General features: G+C 31.7%; 1 protein-coding gene across 3 annotated transcripts in view; it reads left to right on the top strand.

Moving 5' to 3' along the window:
• LOC107173257 (uncharacterized) overlaps positions 1–18,499 on the top strand; it is a 99,991-nt gene that overhangs the window by 28,335 nt on the left and 53,157 nt on the right. The window contains exon 3 of one of the 3 annotated variants that reach the window (XM_015523726.2): positions 1,567–1,672. The exons of 1 other annotated variant lie outside the window; for it this stretch is intronic. In XM_015523726.2, coding sequence (XP_015379212.1) covers positions 1,658–1,672 — 15 coding nt within the window. In that variant the 5' untranslated portion in view covers positions 1,567–1,657. Of the gene's footprint in view, positions 1–1,566; positions 1,677–18,499 lie in introns of all 3 variants that reach the window. One more of the 3 variants, XM_015523727.2, reaches the window with a different exon arrangement.

The raw sequence follows: 18,499 nt of genomic DNA, 5'->3' as shown, positions 1-18,499 counted from the left end.
TACGCACTTTTTGAGATAATGAGTGCTCAGTGCAGTGTTTCCACAGTTAAAATGATCATTACATCTGAGTTTTTATGTATATATCGTGTATATATATATATATTAAAGTATGTAGGTATATTATAACACATATTATATAGACTCACTCGATATTTTTAAAACGCGTCTTTTTTACGATGTGTTCGCGTGGTTCGTTTCTGTGTGTGTATATACAATATAATATTATTATATATACCTAAACGCGCAGCGCGGACGAATAAGACAAATATTTCAAGATTTCCTGCCATTCAGTCGCGCTAACGACTAAAAAATAAAATAAAATATTCCAGTCTTGTTTTTAGGCACACAAAGAGAAAATACATCATATACCTACATAATGCGCCACCGCCAGTGCAAGACCGTTGAATTTGTGCCGCAGTCGAACAACAATAACACGTATCGTACTTATATCGTTGACGATACTACCAATATGGTTATAGTTACCTCCATGCAATGTGAGAATGATGTCTTATATATGTTTTTGACGAATTTCGAAAAGCGGCGAATACACCGACAGGTGTAGTTGTATAATAATAACAATATTATTATTAAAACTCGCGGTGAAATATTTTCTCGCCGATGAGACTCTCTCGTGCAGCCTTTCGTCCAACATCTGGCCAGTAATCGTTTACGTAATTTATAACTCAGGCATGTTTTAAAAAAAGAGGTTAAGAGATGATTCGCCAAGCATGATGGGCTGCATTTACCTTTTAATCGTACTCTATTTGTATTCTCACTTCGGTGGTCTTTAGAACTTGCTTTAAGCTTATACTTTTGGACCGTAATATCTTCAAGAAGATTAGTAATTACATACAATTTTAATGAGTTTTATCTTTTGGATGAGATAAAATCATTTTATTTTTTAAAATTAGAATATCTCCTCTTTTATTTAAGTTTGGAAATCATATAGTTATCGAAATATTAATCTATTAGCGTTTCACAACGACCAACACCCCTCACTTGAGTCTACTAGTTAAAATTTCGATTTACATTCATCGTTAGGTACTTACGATTATCATTTTCAAAAAGATCAACTTGCTTGATGTAATGCTTAACAAAATCATAGTAGGTATTTGAAAAAATAAAAATATGGTCGGTCACGTAAGTACTTATTGCCTTTACCTATAGATATCTACTTAAAAATTCTAAAAATCGTAATTTAAATGAAATTAATGTTGTTCAGGAGAGATTAGAGATGCATTATGCGCAATAGATGAATCACTCTGTATACAATTCTCTCTTTCTCTATCTTTTTCTCTCTTTCAAACACACACACACACACACACACACACAAATACATACGAACACCTCGCATTAAATGTGAAAACGAGTTATCTCCGTATAATAGTTCTCGGGGAAGAGTAAACACAACTCTGTATAATAATATATACGATAAAATTATTATCACACCACCGTCTTTTCCCAAACTCGCTGCAGTGCAAACATAACAGATCGCTGGTGGATTATTACAATAATATTACTGTACATAGTACTATATATACATATACATACGTTATTGTATTACAGTCGTAGGTATCGTGGACGAGTCGAATGTTGGACACACACACAACGCCACTGCAGCAGTCCGTCGTAATAATATCGTTGTCGTCGATCGTCGATGGATGTTTTTCTCGTAGGTATATATTTTGAATTTTTTATTTTAGTTAAAAGGGCACGTTCACACCTGTAGTGGGACATGAGAAACGATCCTGTTACACACAACACCTATATAGCTCCTATATTATAATATAATATAGACGATACAACGAGTATAAAATGATCTATAAATTTAACGCCTCCGCTGCTGCTGTTAAACCAGCTGGAGTTGCAGACATTTAGAGCGCATTATACACCCGCAGTTGTAAATAATAAATAATAACAAAAAGCAGTATAATATCGCTCGACGACAGCGATTTTGGAAATAGGGTTTTTTTTTGCTTATCGATATATAATTGTTAATTTTTTTTTACATGTCATTTGGCAAAAAAAAAATAAAAATAAAATTCATAAACTTGATTTCGATAATGATTTTTATGTACCCAAAACTTGTTTTGGTTTCCAAAAAAAATAAAAAAAATACGAGCCACAAATTTATATTCTGCAGCTACACGCCTCGAGGGCACTCGTAAAGATAAAACAAGCAAAAAACACTTATTGTAATAGCTTATAACGAATACATTTTTCACATTTTTATTTATAACATTTGTATTTTATTGATAATAAAAAACAAGTCCAAGACAATTAAAAACATTTCAATAATAGTAATTTCGTTATAACGTAATCTGTTATATCCAACGTAACCGACTTCATCCGTTTGTATCAAGTCCCACAAAATGGCCTGCAGTCAGCTTAGTACGTATATCATTACATAATATGAACTGAACATATATAAACGCCGTTACTATTTAAAAAATAATAAATATACATTGTACATGTAACGACGTATAGTCTTCGTTTATAAAAACACGTTTAAAACGTTTTTTTAATGTACGTTTGATGTCATAGATTAAACAAATTTATAGCAAGCTAGCTGTAAAGATGTTAAAAATTTTAATGTTATATGCTGTATATCAAATTACACATTATTCACCATTTTAACTTAAAATAATAACTTATAATAATATAGTATAATAATATATCATATTATAATTCCGCGGCGTGTAATAATTATATTTTTTTTCCTTAAAATTCTTTATCAAAATCTGCAGATAGTACATTAAATACGCGTTGTTTTACCTAAATATATTGCTAGTATGGTATTATGTGCCCGTAAAAATATTATAATAACATTACTTATACCTACCAACTATAACATTGGACAGACGCGAACACGATGGTGGCGTGCGGCGGCAATCGAGTTCAGGGCATGTGCAGCGTTTGTCATCGCCGCTGCAGAAAGGGAAAGTTTTCAGACGATTCAATCGAACTCCGACCGGTTAGTTGATTGATAGACATATGAAAACTGGTTGGCATTAAGTGTAATTATATCGGAATAAACCGTATAGGTATAAACACTGTCGTTGTTCAGTGGGAAAAAAAAATTACGTGTCATACGATCAGGTGGTCCTGATGGATTATAAAAACACGCATTGATGGCGATTTTTTTAGTGTTGTGAAAAAGAAATCCTTGTCACGTTGATTCCAGAACGATAATTTATCGAACTATTAATGCGTTTAACCTGCCTATAACATAATATATTAATATAATAATATAATATTATGTATAGCCATTTTGTAATCAGAATATTGACTGCCATCACTCCGCAAGCGAATGCATATAAATAATAATAATGAACACATTTTTTTTTCTCCGGTCGTGTCAATGTTCATTGGATTCAGTGTCAACCAGGCCGGTAATTAAATATATATTTTTCTAAAGAGAGATGAGAGTGTTATTTTTCTTTGATTATGTTTTTTAATTTACTTTTTATAGGGTGGTTAAATGAACCAGTTTCATTTTTTTTCTTCAGTTGTTTAAATAGCGTTTGACTTGCAGTCACAAATCATAACTGTATATATACCTATATACTATACAACCGACCCGTAACGAAACGCCCCTTATTCTTCAAATACAACCCGAAATTACCGACACGTTGTCTATATAATTGAAGGGTTTGGCACTTTGCTCGAGTTTTCAAGATTCTTCGGCTGTAGTAAAAAAAAAAATACATAACACATTAGGATTGAATAGTAAAAAGAACAGAAAAAATAAATATTTTTCTGGTAATAAGGCGATACACATACTTAATATTAATATACTGATGAGGTTCTATAACAATTTTCAAAAGAAATACATTATGACAGTTTTTCTTTGTCAAAAAAAAATTAAGCCTATTAAAATATTATAGTACTTGGGTAGTCGGATATGTTTCCAATTTTAATGATTGCAACGTTTTTATATAGGTTTTATGGGAATTAATATAATAATAATAGTAATAGATAAGTATAATAACTCATGTTTGTTAGTAGGTATATAACTTTTTATTAATCTCATTGAGTTATACATCGGTAGTTTAATTTCAACAATTTCAATATGTTGGTATGTATATGACGTATACGAAGATGATAGTACCTATACCATGCTTTAAATTAGAACGGTTCTTAAGCCTTAACGGAAATTTTAAATCACCATTTTTTAATAATTGCTGTTTGTACCTATATAATATATTGTATGTATATTTACGTAATCTATACTTGCATAACATGATTTTAAGTTCAACAATTCAACATGTGTTGCTTATTATTAATTAATAATTAATATTCATTTCACATGAATTATGACTAAAATAAAATATAATCAGCTGTATTTTATCATCTTTAAACAGACCTCATTATTTATGTTATGATTTGATATGATTGTTATAGGTCAGTTTCTAAAAAAATATTTTTTTTCTATGTATTAAATATACCTAGTATTGTGATGGCGTTGTAGTTTTATATCATTATAGCTGATTAATTTGATTTAAAAGTAAGTTATGAGAGTGTATTTTTCAAAAATGTTATTAGTAATATAATTATTAATCAACCAGATGATAATTTCGATTAGAAATTTTTGTGAATTATCAAGTTTATTTGTAAATATTTTAGTGATTGGCATGCGTATATAACAACAATATTATGTCGGTTGAGTCGATTATGTATATTATATATATATAAACAGTTATATGACATCAGTATATAATAATTAAATATCTACTTTTTATATTACATACGCACATACACACTTTACGCAATATGCGATATTATAATATTGTTGTAAGATTACATTTTTTTTTTTTATATATATTTAGTTGGAATCATTATAGACTGGTAGAGTCATAAGTTTATTGCTTTATGCAAATTTCGAATTCTCTGTCGAGGAAGAATTGCTAAAATGAAACCGTGACGTTTGGCGCACGTATTCTTTCGTACCTATACAATATGCATATTATAGGGACCGGCCGATGAATCGAATAATGTATTATATTCTATGCACCAAACAGTTATGACCCATCATATTATTATATGAGATATGATATTATGTACCTTATTATACTTTCTTCTGCAATCGCTAAATATGACAAAAAAAATCACATACACAAGAAGAAAAAAGAATAGAATTCATCATGGCCTTAAAACGTCTTATGCTTACACGCGTGTGCTTATAATATATAGGTAGGTACACTTTTACATTATGAATTTACCTCCCTATAGGACATAACGCATAGCAGGACATGTCGTATTTAGGTACGACTCGACGCAGCATCGTGATTGCTATATCCGGAGTAGTATAGGTATATAAAATGTTTATGATAATAATATTGTATCAATATTATAAACACAAAAACGATGGACGATGCGGTGGTGGGGGGTTTGGTAAAAAAAAAATTAAAAAAATGCAACAATGGACAGGTCGGTGGACGAAGATAGATGATCCGGTCTGCCGATAAGAGCACATATATATATATACTGTATAGCACATCGCGGCGGCGGCGGCGGCAATGTAATCCGGATTAAAAAAATAAATATATAATAATAATAATAAGAAAATATAAATAAAAAGGATACCTGGTTCTGGTTGGGGGTGTAATTGTCCCGAGTCTAGCGCGCCGGGCGGTCTCGGGCGTCGCGTGGGCTTATATACATACATAATACTATATTTATATGTGTGTGTACCGAAACCCATTCATGTGCAGTATATTATATATATATATACCTTCGTTTAATAACAATATCATATTATTATTGTTATATACCTCACCGCGGCGCGGATGCTGTGCGTGTGTGCGTGCGCACGCGTGTGTTTGTGTGTCGCGGATTATATAAAAAGGATACACAATGGACAATGCACGTCAAGTGGACGCGTATACACCGGTAGCCCCGGAGGAGATCTTGATACGTCTTGGCGACACCGTGACAGTAACAAATCACACCAATAGCATGAGTGGTGTAGGTATATATTATTATTATTATTTTTATTATTTTATCATGTTCGCTGTCTGCTGTTGTCCGCGTCAAGGTTGCAACCGCTCGGCGTTATTATATTATAATACAGGTAGGTTACCATACGACACTGCTTAGCTTCCGTGTTACCTACCTACCAATGTAATTTCCATTTTCCAATACCACTGCAGTTATACCTAGATCGACTGGTTCCGAACGGTTTTCCTCCGAGACCTTTGTTGCTGCTGCAGCACGACCAGCTCATTTACCGGAAGCACCTATAAAGATTCGAGCACGCCATTAAAGTTACCTGGACGCGCCATTGCTTCAGAAATTGTCCTTGGCAACTAATGATAGTGAAAACGATAGTGACGATAGTGAAAATTTCATTTAATAAAAAACTTCCATCTAACAACATTTATAGGTGATAAGTTTTATGTAATATAATAATATTATTATGCAGTTCACCGCGAAGCCCGACGTGATGACTTGAATGCAAGATAACGCCGGGGCAGAGAGATAACGCGCAAAGCAAAAATTTTACATCACCACCGGCGTGTCACGGATCTCTGTAAGACTGAAAAAATTGAGGCCAATAAATCACACCGATTGGTCGTTTAAAAAATATTTTAAATTTAATTTTGTTTTAAACTTTTAAACACAAACTATATTATAATTACTATCATCACTATGATATTATAGATAATGCGCGTAATACGCTGTTGGAGACTAACATGTCACACATTTCGTTTGTAACCATACTTTAAAAAACTCTGTACCAGTCTTTGAGAATAGTGACCATCTAGACGGTATGTCATTATTATTGATTTTTTCAATTCAATGTAATATTTTATTATTCTACAGTTCGATTAATGTCTTACGTAAAAAAGCGTGTTACTGCAGTGTTGGGTACTTATTATCTATTTAGTACAGTTTATTTATGTTAATTAGATCAGATAAAATCCGTGAAGAAAATCTTTTATACATAATTTATACATCCTCAATTATTTATTGTGAACATTTTTTTTTTTTAAATATTTAATTTGTCAATTAAAATCCTAATTATAATATAATCGAACAATTGATAAAATGTTCAATTATTTTAGAAGTTGTTCATATTATCATTATATAATAGATATTTAGTATTCAGTAATCTTTTCTACATAAAACCTATAATTCTTCAGAATATTAATTATGTAACGCATACATATCTGATATCTACTCGTTTGTAAAGTGCATATTATTATTATTATGGTTTGTTTATTAAATTAACATTTTCTCCAACACCTAAACCTTCCTACTTCCTACGGTCTCAAAATTATGTTTTTTTTTCAATATTATAATTTATGACAAATCAATTACTTATATTTGTGTGTAAATGAAACGTGTGTCTCGAACAGTATGTTTGTTGGGTATTATTGAAACGAGTAAATTTATGATTTGATAGTCATTATATTTATCTTTATTTTATTAAATATTTGAATTGCCAAACTTTAATTTGTTTCACTCGTAAAAACCGATTATTGTAGGTCCGATTTCGACCCACGGCCTTGTATAAGATTGTCAATGAATTTATAACAACATATCATTTTATTAAAAATTATTGGTTTTGTATACTACCTAATCATTTTTTGAAGTTTTTTATTCAATACGTATTATCATATTACTATCGTACAGGTATAGATAATATAGGTGGTACCTACATGTTTTTTTTTCCGGCAAGAAAATCGAGAACCCCCATCGAGTCCTATCAAACTGTCTCTGTTCGCCGTCGGGTTTCACACCAGTATTATATTATTATTATACTTTCGTATCGATCGTTAATACAGATATTTATTGTGAGACTGTGACACATGCCTAATAACCATAATCATATAACTTCGGTACCTGCGGACTGCAGCCGGACTGGCTCTATCCAAAACGTGACGCGATACTTAATTTAATTTTACACTCCGACCATATTTTTACAATATTTTAATCTCCTGACTACAATATATAATAATAATATCATAATTCATATAATAATAATAATATATAATATCCTATCATTATTATCGCCTAGCCATTAGCCGACAGCCCTATAGCGCAGCCATTTTATGGGTATAGGTGCCTAATTTATACGTTCAGTGTATATATTATTATACTTGTTACACACAAATTTTTAAACAAACAGCTAACGACTATTATCCATATCATAATAAATGTGGACCGATAATATACGGTAACCTACGGTCAGCTTATCTTATTGTCTCATTTATGTGGCTATATATATATATAATACAAATACAATATACATATTATATATTATATTTATAATATAAAGTAGGTTGTTGGTACGTTATATATTAAAATATGTATAAGCGCTGTTGGACCGTAACTGCGATGGCCGTTAGCTCTACTACTACGCGCATCTATATACAATATGTGTAATTTTGCGGTTTGCCAACGTAACATATATATATAATGTTATGTTATTATTAGGTATTCGCCATTTGGTCTGTCGTCATTGTGCAAGCGAATACAGTTACCAAAAAATATTAATCGTATTCAAAGTTATAAAGTATAATATATAGATGTTTGACGTAGGAAGTAGGTACATCTATACACGAATATATAGGTTAACATAATGTGTACTTTTATGCAGGTTTTACAATAGTCATAAATGTAAGTAAATGAGCCTAACGTGGTCGGTCGGATTTTTCTAAAGTTACACGTTTTCAGTAATTTTATTTTTTTGGAAATTTTAATTTAAAATATTATGTTTCGTATATATACGGTGCCCGTCATAATAATAATATGTTTAACGTATGTGATGTGTTTCGTATATGAATGGTTTCCGTAAACGGTCACAAAAATTCCGTTTTATAATAAATAACATTAACTAGTTTGAAGCACAGCGTGCGATCTTGATTTTATCGTTTGTATAAAACACTGTACAATATATACAATTTTCGAACGATTAGTACATTATAATAGACGTTATTTAAATGTGTCTAGTGAAATAAACAAACGGGTGTCATAATAATAGATAAATGTCTCGCGAAGAACGTATTTAGTTTTTGAATTAATTTCGTCTCGACTGCACTATTATGAGTTCCAACCAGAAGTAGGTAGGTACATATATACATATGTATGATATTATAATATGTAAATAGATACAATCGAAACTCATTGAATGTCAGATTCGTATTCCTGAACGAAATTAACCGACACCGGAAACTTACCACGGACAATAAACACGACGGTGCAGCATTATATTAACCAAAACGGTTAAAAAAAAAAAAAGAAAAACAATTTTACTTTCGATAGCGGATCGACTGTTTGAAGAACAGTCTTCGGTCATACTGTGTATGTGTAAGCGTGTATGACGTGTGCGTAAGTGTGTGTGTGTGTGTGTGTGTGTGTGTGTGTGTGTAATGGAGACACCATAATAGTCATATCGATAAGGGCTCTGCACTTGTCCTAAATCAACACCCGCAATGGACCGGGAATAACATGTGGTGCGGTCCAGACACGCACACATTACAATAACCCGTTGTCATCTCGGTGACCGCAGGGGCTCGGCCTTTCAGTGGCAACAGTGACCGTCATTCATGCATTTCCGGTCGCGTCGTCGCGTAGTCCCTTATAATATCGTATAAAAGGTATATACATATTATTATAATATAATATATCGTATAATAATATAATAATAAACGATAAACCAGCCGTTATCTCCGTCTGCGGAAGACGTATATATATATATATATATGTAGTACGTCTTCTATTAAGTCCGTCGCGACTTTGTGGAAAATATAAATAAAAAGTTACACCTCTCTCGTATATTATGATATATATTATATATATAGAGGTATGTGTAATATTATTATCTACTTACCCTGACGCTGCATCGGTCTGTGCAGAACTCTGAAATAATAACGATACAATATGAAATTTTACAAACCGGTCGACGACAGTACCTATGTACGCGACGCGTATAATCCAGTTTCGTAAAAGTGCACTGCCGGCCTAATATAATATAAATCAACCACGTGCATGTACCCCCTTTTTCACTTTTTATTTCAAACTCGCCGGCCACCAGTTGAATTATCGCCGGAGGCCACGTAATTTACCGATACGTTGAAAGATTTATCGATCATTATACACTAGTTGTCTCGCCTTAGCTGTGGCAGAGATCTGCAGCAGTGGAGAGGAGAGGATATTATACATAATATACAACAATATCGCATAAAATAATAATAATAATTTCATGCTATTATAGGAATAGGTGAAAGTATGTTATACATATTATTAGAGTATCATAATATTATTAATACATTTAGTATAGTGTTTACGTTATATTTGTATGCATTTATGTGTGGTGTGTATTACGGCGAGTTTTGCGATTAAGAAATCAAGGGGTACTGTCGAATTGTTGAGTTTAATTTCATTCACCCATATTGTTTTTTTATTTGAGTTACTGAAATTTCTATGGCATATACCTATCTAATGACTAATAATAAAAAATCTCTTGTTATTATTATTTATAAAAAATTTCGGACGAAATGATAATTTGTCGTGTCCGACGATGGTCATAACCTCATAACCTCAACACCACAAGTCTCTTGTCATAGTATGTACGATAAAACAAAAATTGTAGTGTATCATTAGCTATTATGTATTGTAAACTCGACACCATTAAAAAACTTTGAAATAAGTATGCACTCTTGTAGTACCTATAACCTATAACTTCCAACCCCTCCCCCCCCCCAAAAAAAAAGAATTATAATATAATGTATGCGCGCGCAACAGTTTTTAAACTATATATACAAACACAATACATACTTAATAACTACATGTTGCATCTAATTAATACCTATACTTACGTATTTAAACATTATTCGTATACATTATTACCACACTATTTGAGTATTTTACTACGTCCAATATATTATGGACATTATTCTATGTCCCAAACGCTCAATTCGGAACATTATTGTAACTGCTGCAAGTTTTAGCGGAGTGCAGGTTGGTGTAAAAGAGTGCACCCAATTAGCTCTGTTTTCTCGGTCTCCTCGAATCTGTCGTCAACAACAAAATATCATATTAGCAGGTACCTACACAATATTATAATATTAATGAACAATATCGTGTTACGTTTCGGTCATTAAACAAATCGTCTCGCGCTAAATAATAACATATATAATATTATGCTTAATATACTACTTTCGCGTGTGACAGCTATTATACACACACATGCACACGGTATAGCGTAATTATTATTGTGCGCGCATCGTGCCGGCTGTTTAGTGTCGACAGTTTGAAAAATCGGTGGCAATAAAAAGGGGTTGAAGTGTTGAAGAACGCCAGATGCCGACCGATTCGCGCGACAGTCGTCCCACAATTGGTGTTTACGTTACGCGTCGATCCGACAAGTCTTATTATTATTATTATCGTATCGGGTGAGAGCGGCGGCGGCGGCCGACCTTTGAGACGAGACGGTGTCGTTTGGGCAATGGTCCGTGTCATCGTGTAGGTACACGTAAAATACTTGTAACACATGACACGCACCGAAAACGGCGTTCGTGTATGATATTATACATCATCATCACACAGCATAATATTATACACAACATATATAACATAGAAATATTATGAAAACGACGCTTTTCGGTCTCGTGAAAATTGACACCCAGTGCCACCGGTCCACAGAACTGCCGCGCCGCACGTGCATGGTGTGCTCATCTTATAATTCTTATAATGTATAGTAATCATTATCTTGGTATTATTCTCTTATTATATAATATTATTATATGCTTTCAATATGTTTTATATAGCCAAAAATAAGCCAAAAAAAAAAAAAATAAATAAATTTATAAAAATGGCAACAGTGCTGAACTATGTAGGCATATATATATATATCTTATATAATATCTTTGCTCTTGCACTTGAATAATTATTTTGATAGATAAATAAATTAAAACAATAGGTATATATCATGAAATAAATATTAATTACAGATAAAATAACAATAGATACCATACAATTATTATACGACTGATATAATATGATATAGAATTTCAAAAACAATTTTTTTTTAAAGTTTGTATGCATTTACATTATCGTAATCCATATGCAGTCTTATATTCTAATTATAATGGTGACTAATAATTGTACACATAATTATAAGATTAATGACATCAGTCTATCAGGTATACGGTCCCCCGATATAGAATTTTCAAGTGTATTATAATATAGTAAATAACAATTTGGTGATTTGCTTCAATTGAAATTGGCTTAAATTATTTAAATGTCGTATACCTATTACTACTATTCCTACTTAATTTTAAAGTGGACATTTATTATTAGACTTTTAATATCGATATTAAATAATAATACAACAAGTTTAAATTAATAGAAATAGATTTTATGATCCAGAAGTTGATGCAAATTGCATTTTTATTTAATGGCCCAAAATATAGCTAGCATTTATTTTTACGTAAAAATAAAATGTTATATTACTACATATTTTTATGCATTGGAGAATATTTTATACTTTTATATTCAATTGATTTTCAATATGACACGGTTTCAGATTTTTGTATTACATATATTATAATATCGAATATAATTACGTTGTACCTCGGTACCTGCAGTCTATTGTAAGTTTCTATGCCATATAATGGTCGATTTAAAAAAAAAAAATCATTATTTAACTATATATTTTCGGCCTACACACTGTATTATGGTATAGCCAGCTATGGTATCATTGTCTTTAATATAATATAATTGTATGTTGATAAAAAATCCAATTATAATATTATCTTCTTTGATTTTTTTTCTTATAAACAATAACCTTATTGGTTGTTAGCTTTTAAAATTATTCAATTACATGAATATATTTATAGCTAGTAATACCTGATGGCATTTAATGTCCAATAGTGTCTATTAATTTAATGTAAAATCCCCGTAATTTATAGTAAATATTTTATCAGCTCAAGGTTCAAACTCATCTTGAGTTAAAATAAAACATAAAAAAATATCAATAATTTTGCGGTGATATCCAAATAATACTTTAGGTACTAAAAATACAGATATAAGCGATCTGACATTTTTATCAAGACACGTGTTTACTGTCGCGGTATCACAATGAGTCAATGACATAAGTTCGAAGTTATTATTCAACAGTTCAATACCATAATATTAATTAATTGTTTATTTTCAATGTAATATTAGGACTCATTTACTTCTTTACTTCTTATGTACACAAAAATCACGGAGCCTACAATATTAGAGTGTAATTTTCCATCATCGGTGCTCATAGTGTCCAAAAACGATATGGCTTTGGGGTACTTAGATTCTTTTAATTTTCGTACCATCATCAGTATTATTAAATGCATCTAAAATATAAAAATATAAAATACATAGTTTGTGTAGTTTATAATCGTGCCTAGGACAAAATTCGCGTGCGGTTAGAGTTTTTCATTAATATTATTATTTATTGCCCACTCGTCGTTCACAATACCTACATAATATTATAATAAGTGTACCTATGTCATTGCAGTTGTAATTCACGATGGCAATTTAACATCGTATCCAGAATAACAATCATTGTTCGCAACATAATTCGTATTATACACGACTCAACGGCTCTGCGTACTTGTATATATCTTATTATGCTGTATACAATACATCACATAAAAATAAATATATAATATATACACCAGGTAGATACTATTGACTACACCAAATAATTATTTATAATGTACGCTTTAGAAGCATATAATTATTGTATTAACTATAAAGTATCTATAAACATTTGAGCTGACGGCGGCGTGAATGGCGGAGTGTGACTTGAACAGAATGGACAGTACTGTATAATACACCAATTATATAAGCTGTACAGTATATACGTCATTGCAGTATCTAAACAATATTATTATTATTATTATTATTTTAACCATCATTGCCTATAATACCTCCAACGAGGTAATCGGCATTAAATTCACATTTCTCTACAACGTAAGCCTCGAGCACTTTATTTGTTCAACGATAAAAAAATCTCTTATGGGGATCTGAGAAATGTTATAGGAACAAGATAAAGTGGGTCAATTTTAAATTAATTATTCAAATATTAATTTAAAAATAATAATAATTATAATGTTAAATATATGAATACAATAACTTGTATGCATAAATTAAAAAATTTGTTCTTTGCTTAAAATAATTATAAAATATTGTTCAATGTTCGTGCTCCATTATTTAATAATAAGATAATCTTTTCAATGAATTCAAAAGACTAATTATTTTTTAGGTGTCTAAAATCAACTTTTATATTTTATATAAATAAAAATATATAAATGAATATTTATAACGATACAAATCACAATTATTCTACTTCGAGCCCAACGGTCTATACAACGTTATTTTCGATACTGCAGTATACTGCGGTGCAGCAGTTGTAGGAGCATCTCTCGTTGCGCCGTTTCACTTCTCGCCATATTAATATAATAAATAGAATCGTCTGCAGCAGCGTCGTCCTAAACAGATTTTCCATGATTATTCTATAATGTTTTCTACGACTGTTTAAACGTATGTTGAACAACTTCTGCATGATGCGAATCAATTTATCGAATAACAGCCAATCAAGGGTGTCTATTACCCTTGTCCAACCCCTGAACCGGTGTTCCAATAATGTAATAATATAATAACGTACATGGTCGCGGTGCGCGCGTTCAGAATATTATATATATGTATAAGTATATACTGTTGTCCAGTTTATTATTACGTTATCACATCGATATATACCTATATCGCAGTGAGCCAAATAGGAGACTCGCGTGATGTGTGTATAATAGGTATACATACATGGTACACGATGATACAGCGGGTATGTATATGTATATTGTCGGTAGAAAGACTAGAAGGTATATTATATACTCGGCCGCGCGAAACGGTCGCGGTCTATTGTTTTTGGCGACCTCCCTCAACGGACAGCGGCGGCGTAAAAGCAAACGCACCGCAACAGTCGTGTACGCGCGACACGCCGACAATGACCGCGTGCGAACGCAAAAACGACGGTCGCCGTACTCGGAGCGTGTAGTTATAACTTTATGTTTGTGCGCGAAGACTTGGCGCAAAATAATAGTAATAAAACGAGCCGATCATTCAAGTCTCCGAACGGTTCAGTCACGCGTAAACTGGGTCTCGCATTATTGCATTGTTTATGGACCGCTCGCGCGCGCGCTGGCTACAATAATATAGTTGCACGATATAGGAACGTCTTAAACGGTTCGCGTGCTTGTGTTAACATTATATAATATTATGATATATACGTGTACCTACCCGTGTCGGTATTTACGGCTGACGCGTGTGTACCTACACGTAACACGTATATTATATATAGTATGAAACTGCGGGCAACGGATAAAAAATTATATAGTCCGAGAATAATATAATATACCTACGTTGTATTATGTATATACATATTGTGCATGTAGTGCAGTCGCCAGTCTGTTACCGCAACCGCAACTAGGTTGTGTGTGCGCCCACCCCCCTACACACACACACCTCCCCCGAACATTTGCCTGATCTTATAGCGGTAAATATTATATAGGTATGTAATATGCATATATATTATACCTAGCTATTATAGTTATATAGTTTGATGCGCACGACGTGGACGCTCGATGACAGCTATATTACATTTATATGTATATAGGTATGTACACGAATGTAACTAAGTATGTTGTAGGTAATGTAGGTATAGGTAACGTGTGCAGTATACCTACGATATTAGAAAAAATAAATTTATAAAAACGAAAATATAAACACGATTACTTGTAGTACCAGAATGGACGTTGTCGCGAGAGATATTAGGCCGCGTAGTGTTTACTGTGCGCAGCTTGTAATCATATTATGTACATTTCCGTCAGCTGAACTGCGTGTACAGTGGCACCTAGTACCTAACCTACACTATATTATTATTATTATAACATAATATTATCCGTATATTAAAGTACATAATATACGGGCTTAATGTCTAATAATAATATACGAATGGCATTAAAAATAACTATAATAATTGCATTGTGCTATACAGTTTAACAATATAAGCGTCTCTATATTCGTTTTGCGTGAATGTGTATGACAAATATTCAAAACAATTTTATTAAATTCTACTTAAATATGTCAAGTGCACGCTTAACCTTCAGTGTATAGCCGTACTACGTTTAATCGTGATGTTCTGTCCAGTGCCCGGGGCCACCCAGCGTTAGTCCCACTATTTGAAGGTGTATAATATATTTTATTGTTCAGTTCTCGAAATGAAGACAAATGTTGTTACTTATTTCATATAGGTTATGATTTCTGTTTTCTAATGAAGGAGAGCTTTAATATAATATCATAATCACTTGAGTTATTTTTTTCTGGTCATTTAAACTATTGTAATAAACGGTATATTATATACATATATTATATATGCCATTGGACTGGATCCCGTAACTTCACGTTTCTTTTTTATTATATTTAAACGATAAAGGATTTTATTTTACTCTCAATCCGACCTGTAAACGCTAATATTTAAAAATAATAAATACGCTCGTCAATCATAAAGTTATTATCGATGTATTATTATAAGTAGGCATATTATTATTTTTGAATTAAATTTAATTTAACTTTTGTGACTTCAGAATATGTAATATTGTAATACCTTTATATGTTTATACATCATTATTAAAACGAACGAATTTCTCTGCAACCAAGTATGGTTATAAGAATATAGAGAATTATGTTTCCTTAGTTCATTCTCGCGTATACATTTATAATGATATGTATGATATTATATACGTGTACAATTATGACGCACTCAAGTTCTCCAAACATTGGTAATTTACTTGCCACCATTTGCCCACGTCGAACCCACTCTGTGTGTATAGATTGTAAACACTGTCAAAAGTGGATGCAAAGTATAAAAAGCCTTTCACACTAGCTTAGAACGTTGAATTAATAATGCAACAGCAGTTTTTACATTAAGGTAAGGTATACTTCAATATTAATGTTAAAGTGTTAAGGTATAAATGTATAATATACGACAAAAAAAAAAAATGATCGATCTAAATTTAAAAATAATAAGTTCAGAGAAGGTCAATTATTATCAACAAATCTATTTTATAGGCAACAAAAAAAATCAGAAATCGAAGCGATTCGAAGACTGCAATGATATGTACCGATCTATTATAACGATGTGACAAACGACAATCAATAACACGTGCTCTGTGATTATCAAAAATCAAAACAAAAAGAAAAAATTAAACTCGATAGCGCTCGTGATAGAAATATTACTCGTATTATGAATATTATACGGCTCTCGAGGTGATCTCATAACATGCGAGTATAATACAATATAACGTAAAGCTATATAATACATATTATGGCCTATAGGTTTTAGCTGTTATTTTCATTCCCGGTATCTATGATAAAAAAAAGTCGGAAAAAACTGGTTTCTTTGAGTAAATATTTGATCTGTGGAGACCACTTTCCCGAACGATTCGTGTGTGTATCTGTATACATATATTGACGTGTCCTCTTCACCTATCTTATCTATGCGTGTGCGTGCTCACTAAATACTAACGCACTGTACATATTAGGTACACATAAATGAAATATAATATACAGCGTGATTTTTTTAACAGCATACACTCTCTACACTCTCTCGTTATCTCTAAAAGCGTTATTTTTTAAAACATTTACTCTGTAAAATTTTGTAACTGTTTTGCGTTTTTAATGTTTATTATTTTTACTATTTATCTTCGTCTAAAATATTTTATAGTTTTCTAACAATTTGCTGCTGTACGGTACAGCCTGTACCCATTCCACTCCCCTCGTCTAAACTGTAAATGTTTTTAAGTTTAAGTTGACACCGTACTCATATATTTATAGTTAGATGGACATCTTTAAATATCTATACCTTATTACATTATATTATACCCATAGGCCATATAACTCGTTTAACAATTAAAATATCATATAAAATTAACGATAGAATATAAATAATATAGTACAATATTATGTTCTTGACTTATTTTGACGAATTCACTCTGAGCTGCTTTAAGAACACAAAATCGAAATTGCTAAATGTTAATGTGTTATGCGTACGACGTGGTCATCTTAACTCTTAAGTAATAATACTACTTTTTTGTATGCATATGTTACCAATGATTTCATTTAGCTGTATTAGCAGAGTAAAACTTCAACAACGATAACGACATTTTTGAAAAAAAAAAGTGAACATAATATTTTATTTTATTTTTTTATTTATATTAAGCCTCGGCGTCAAAGGCCATTGGAGTTGGTTTACAATAGGTTACATATATATACAATTATTTACAGGAACATAATATTATATTGTTCAGCGAGATGGTAATATATTTTAGTGAAAACGATCATTCTGTATATTATCTACATAATATCAAGTATAGCGTACCTACATGCGGTGAAAACCGCGTGAACCGTCCTCGTCGGTAAACAAACAACAACTGTGTATAATATGACACATATA

This window comes from Diuraphis noxia, unplaced genomic scaffold (genome assembly GCF_037042655.1).
Source record: "Diuraphis noxia isolate RWA-SAM2 unplaced genomic scaffold, SU_Dnox_SAM2 contig0004, whole genome shotgun sequence".
NCBI lineage: Eukaryota > Metazoa > Arthropoda > Insecta > Hemiptera > Aphididae > Diuraphis > Diuraphis noxia.
The sequence above is the reverse complement of the archived record's forward strand: the minus strand, read 5'-3'. Positions and strand labels throughout refer to the sequence as shown.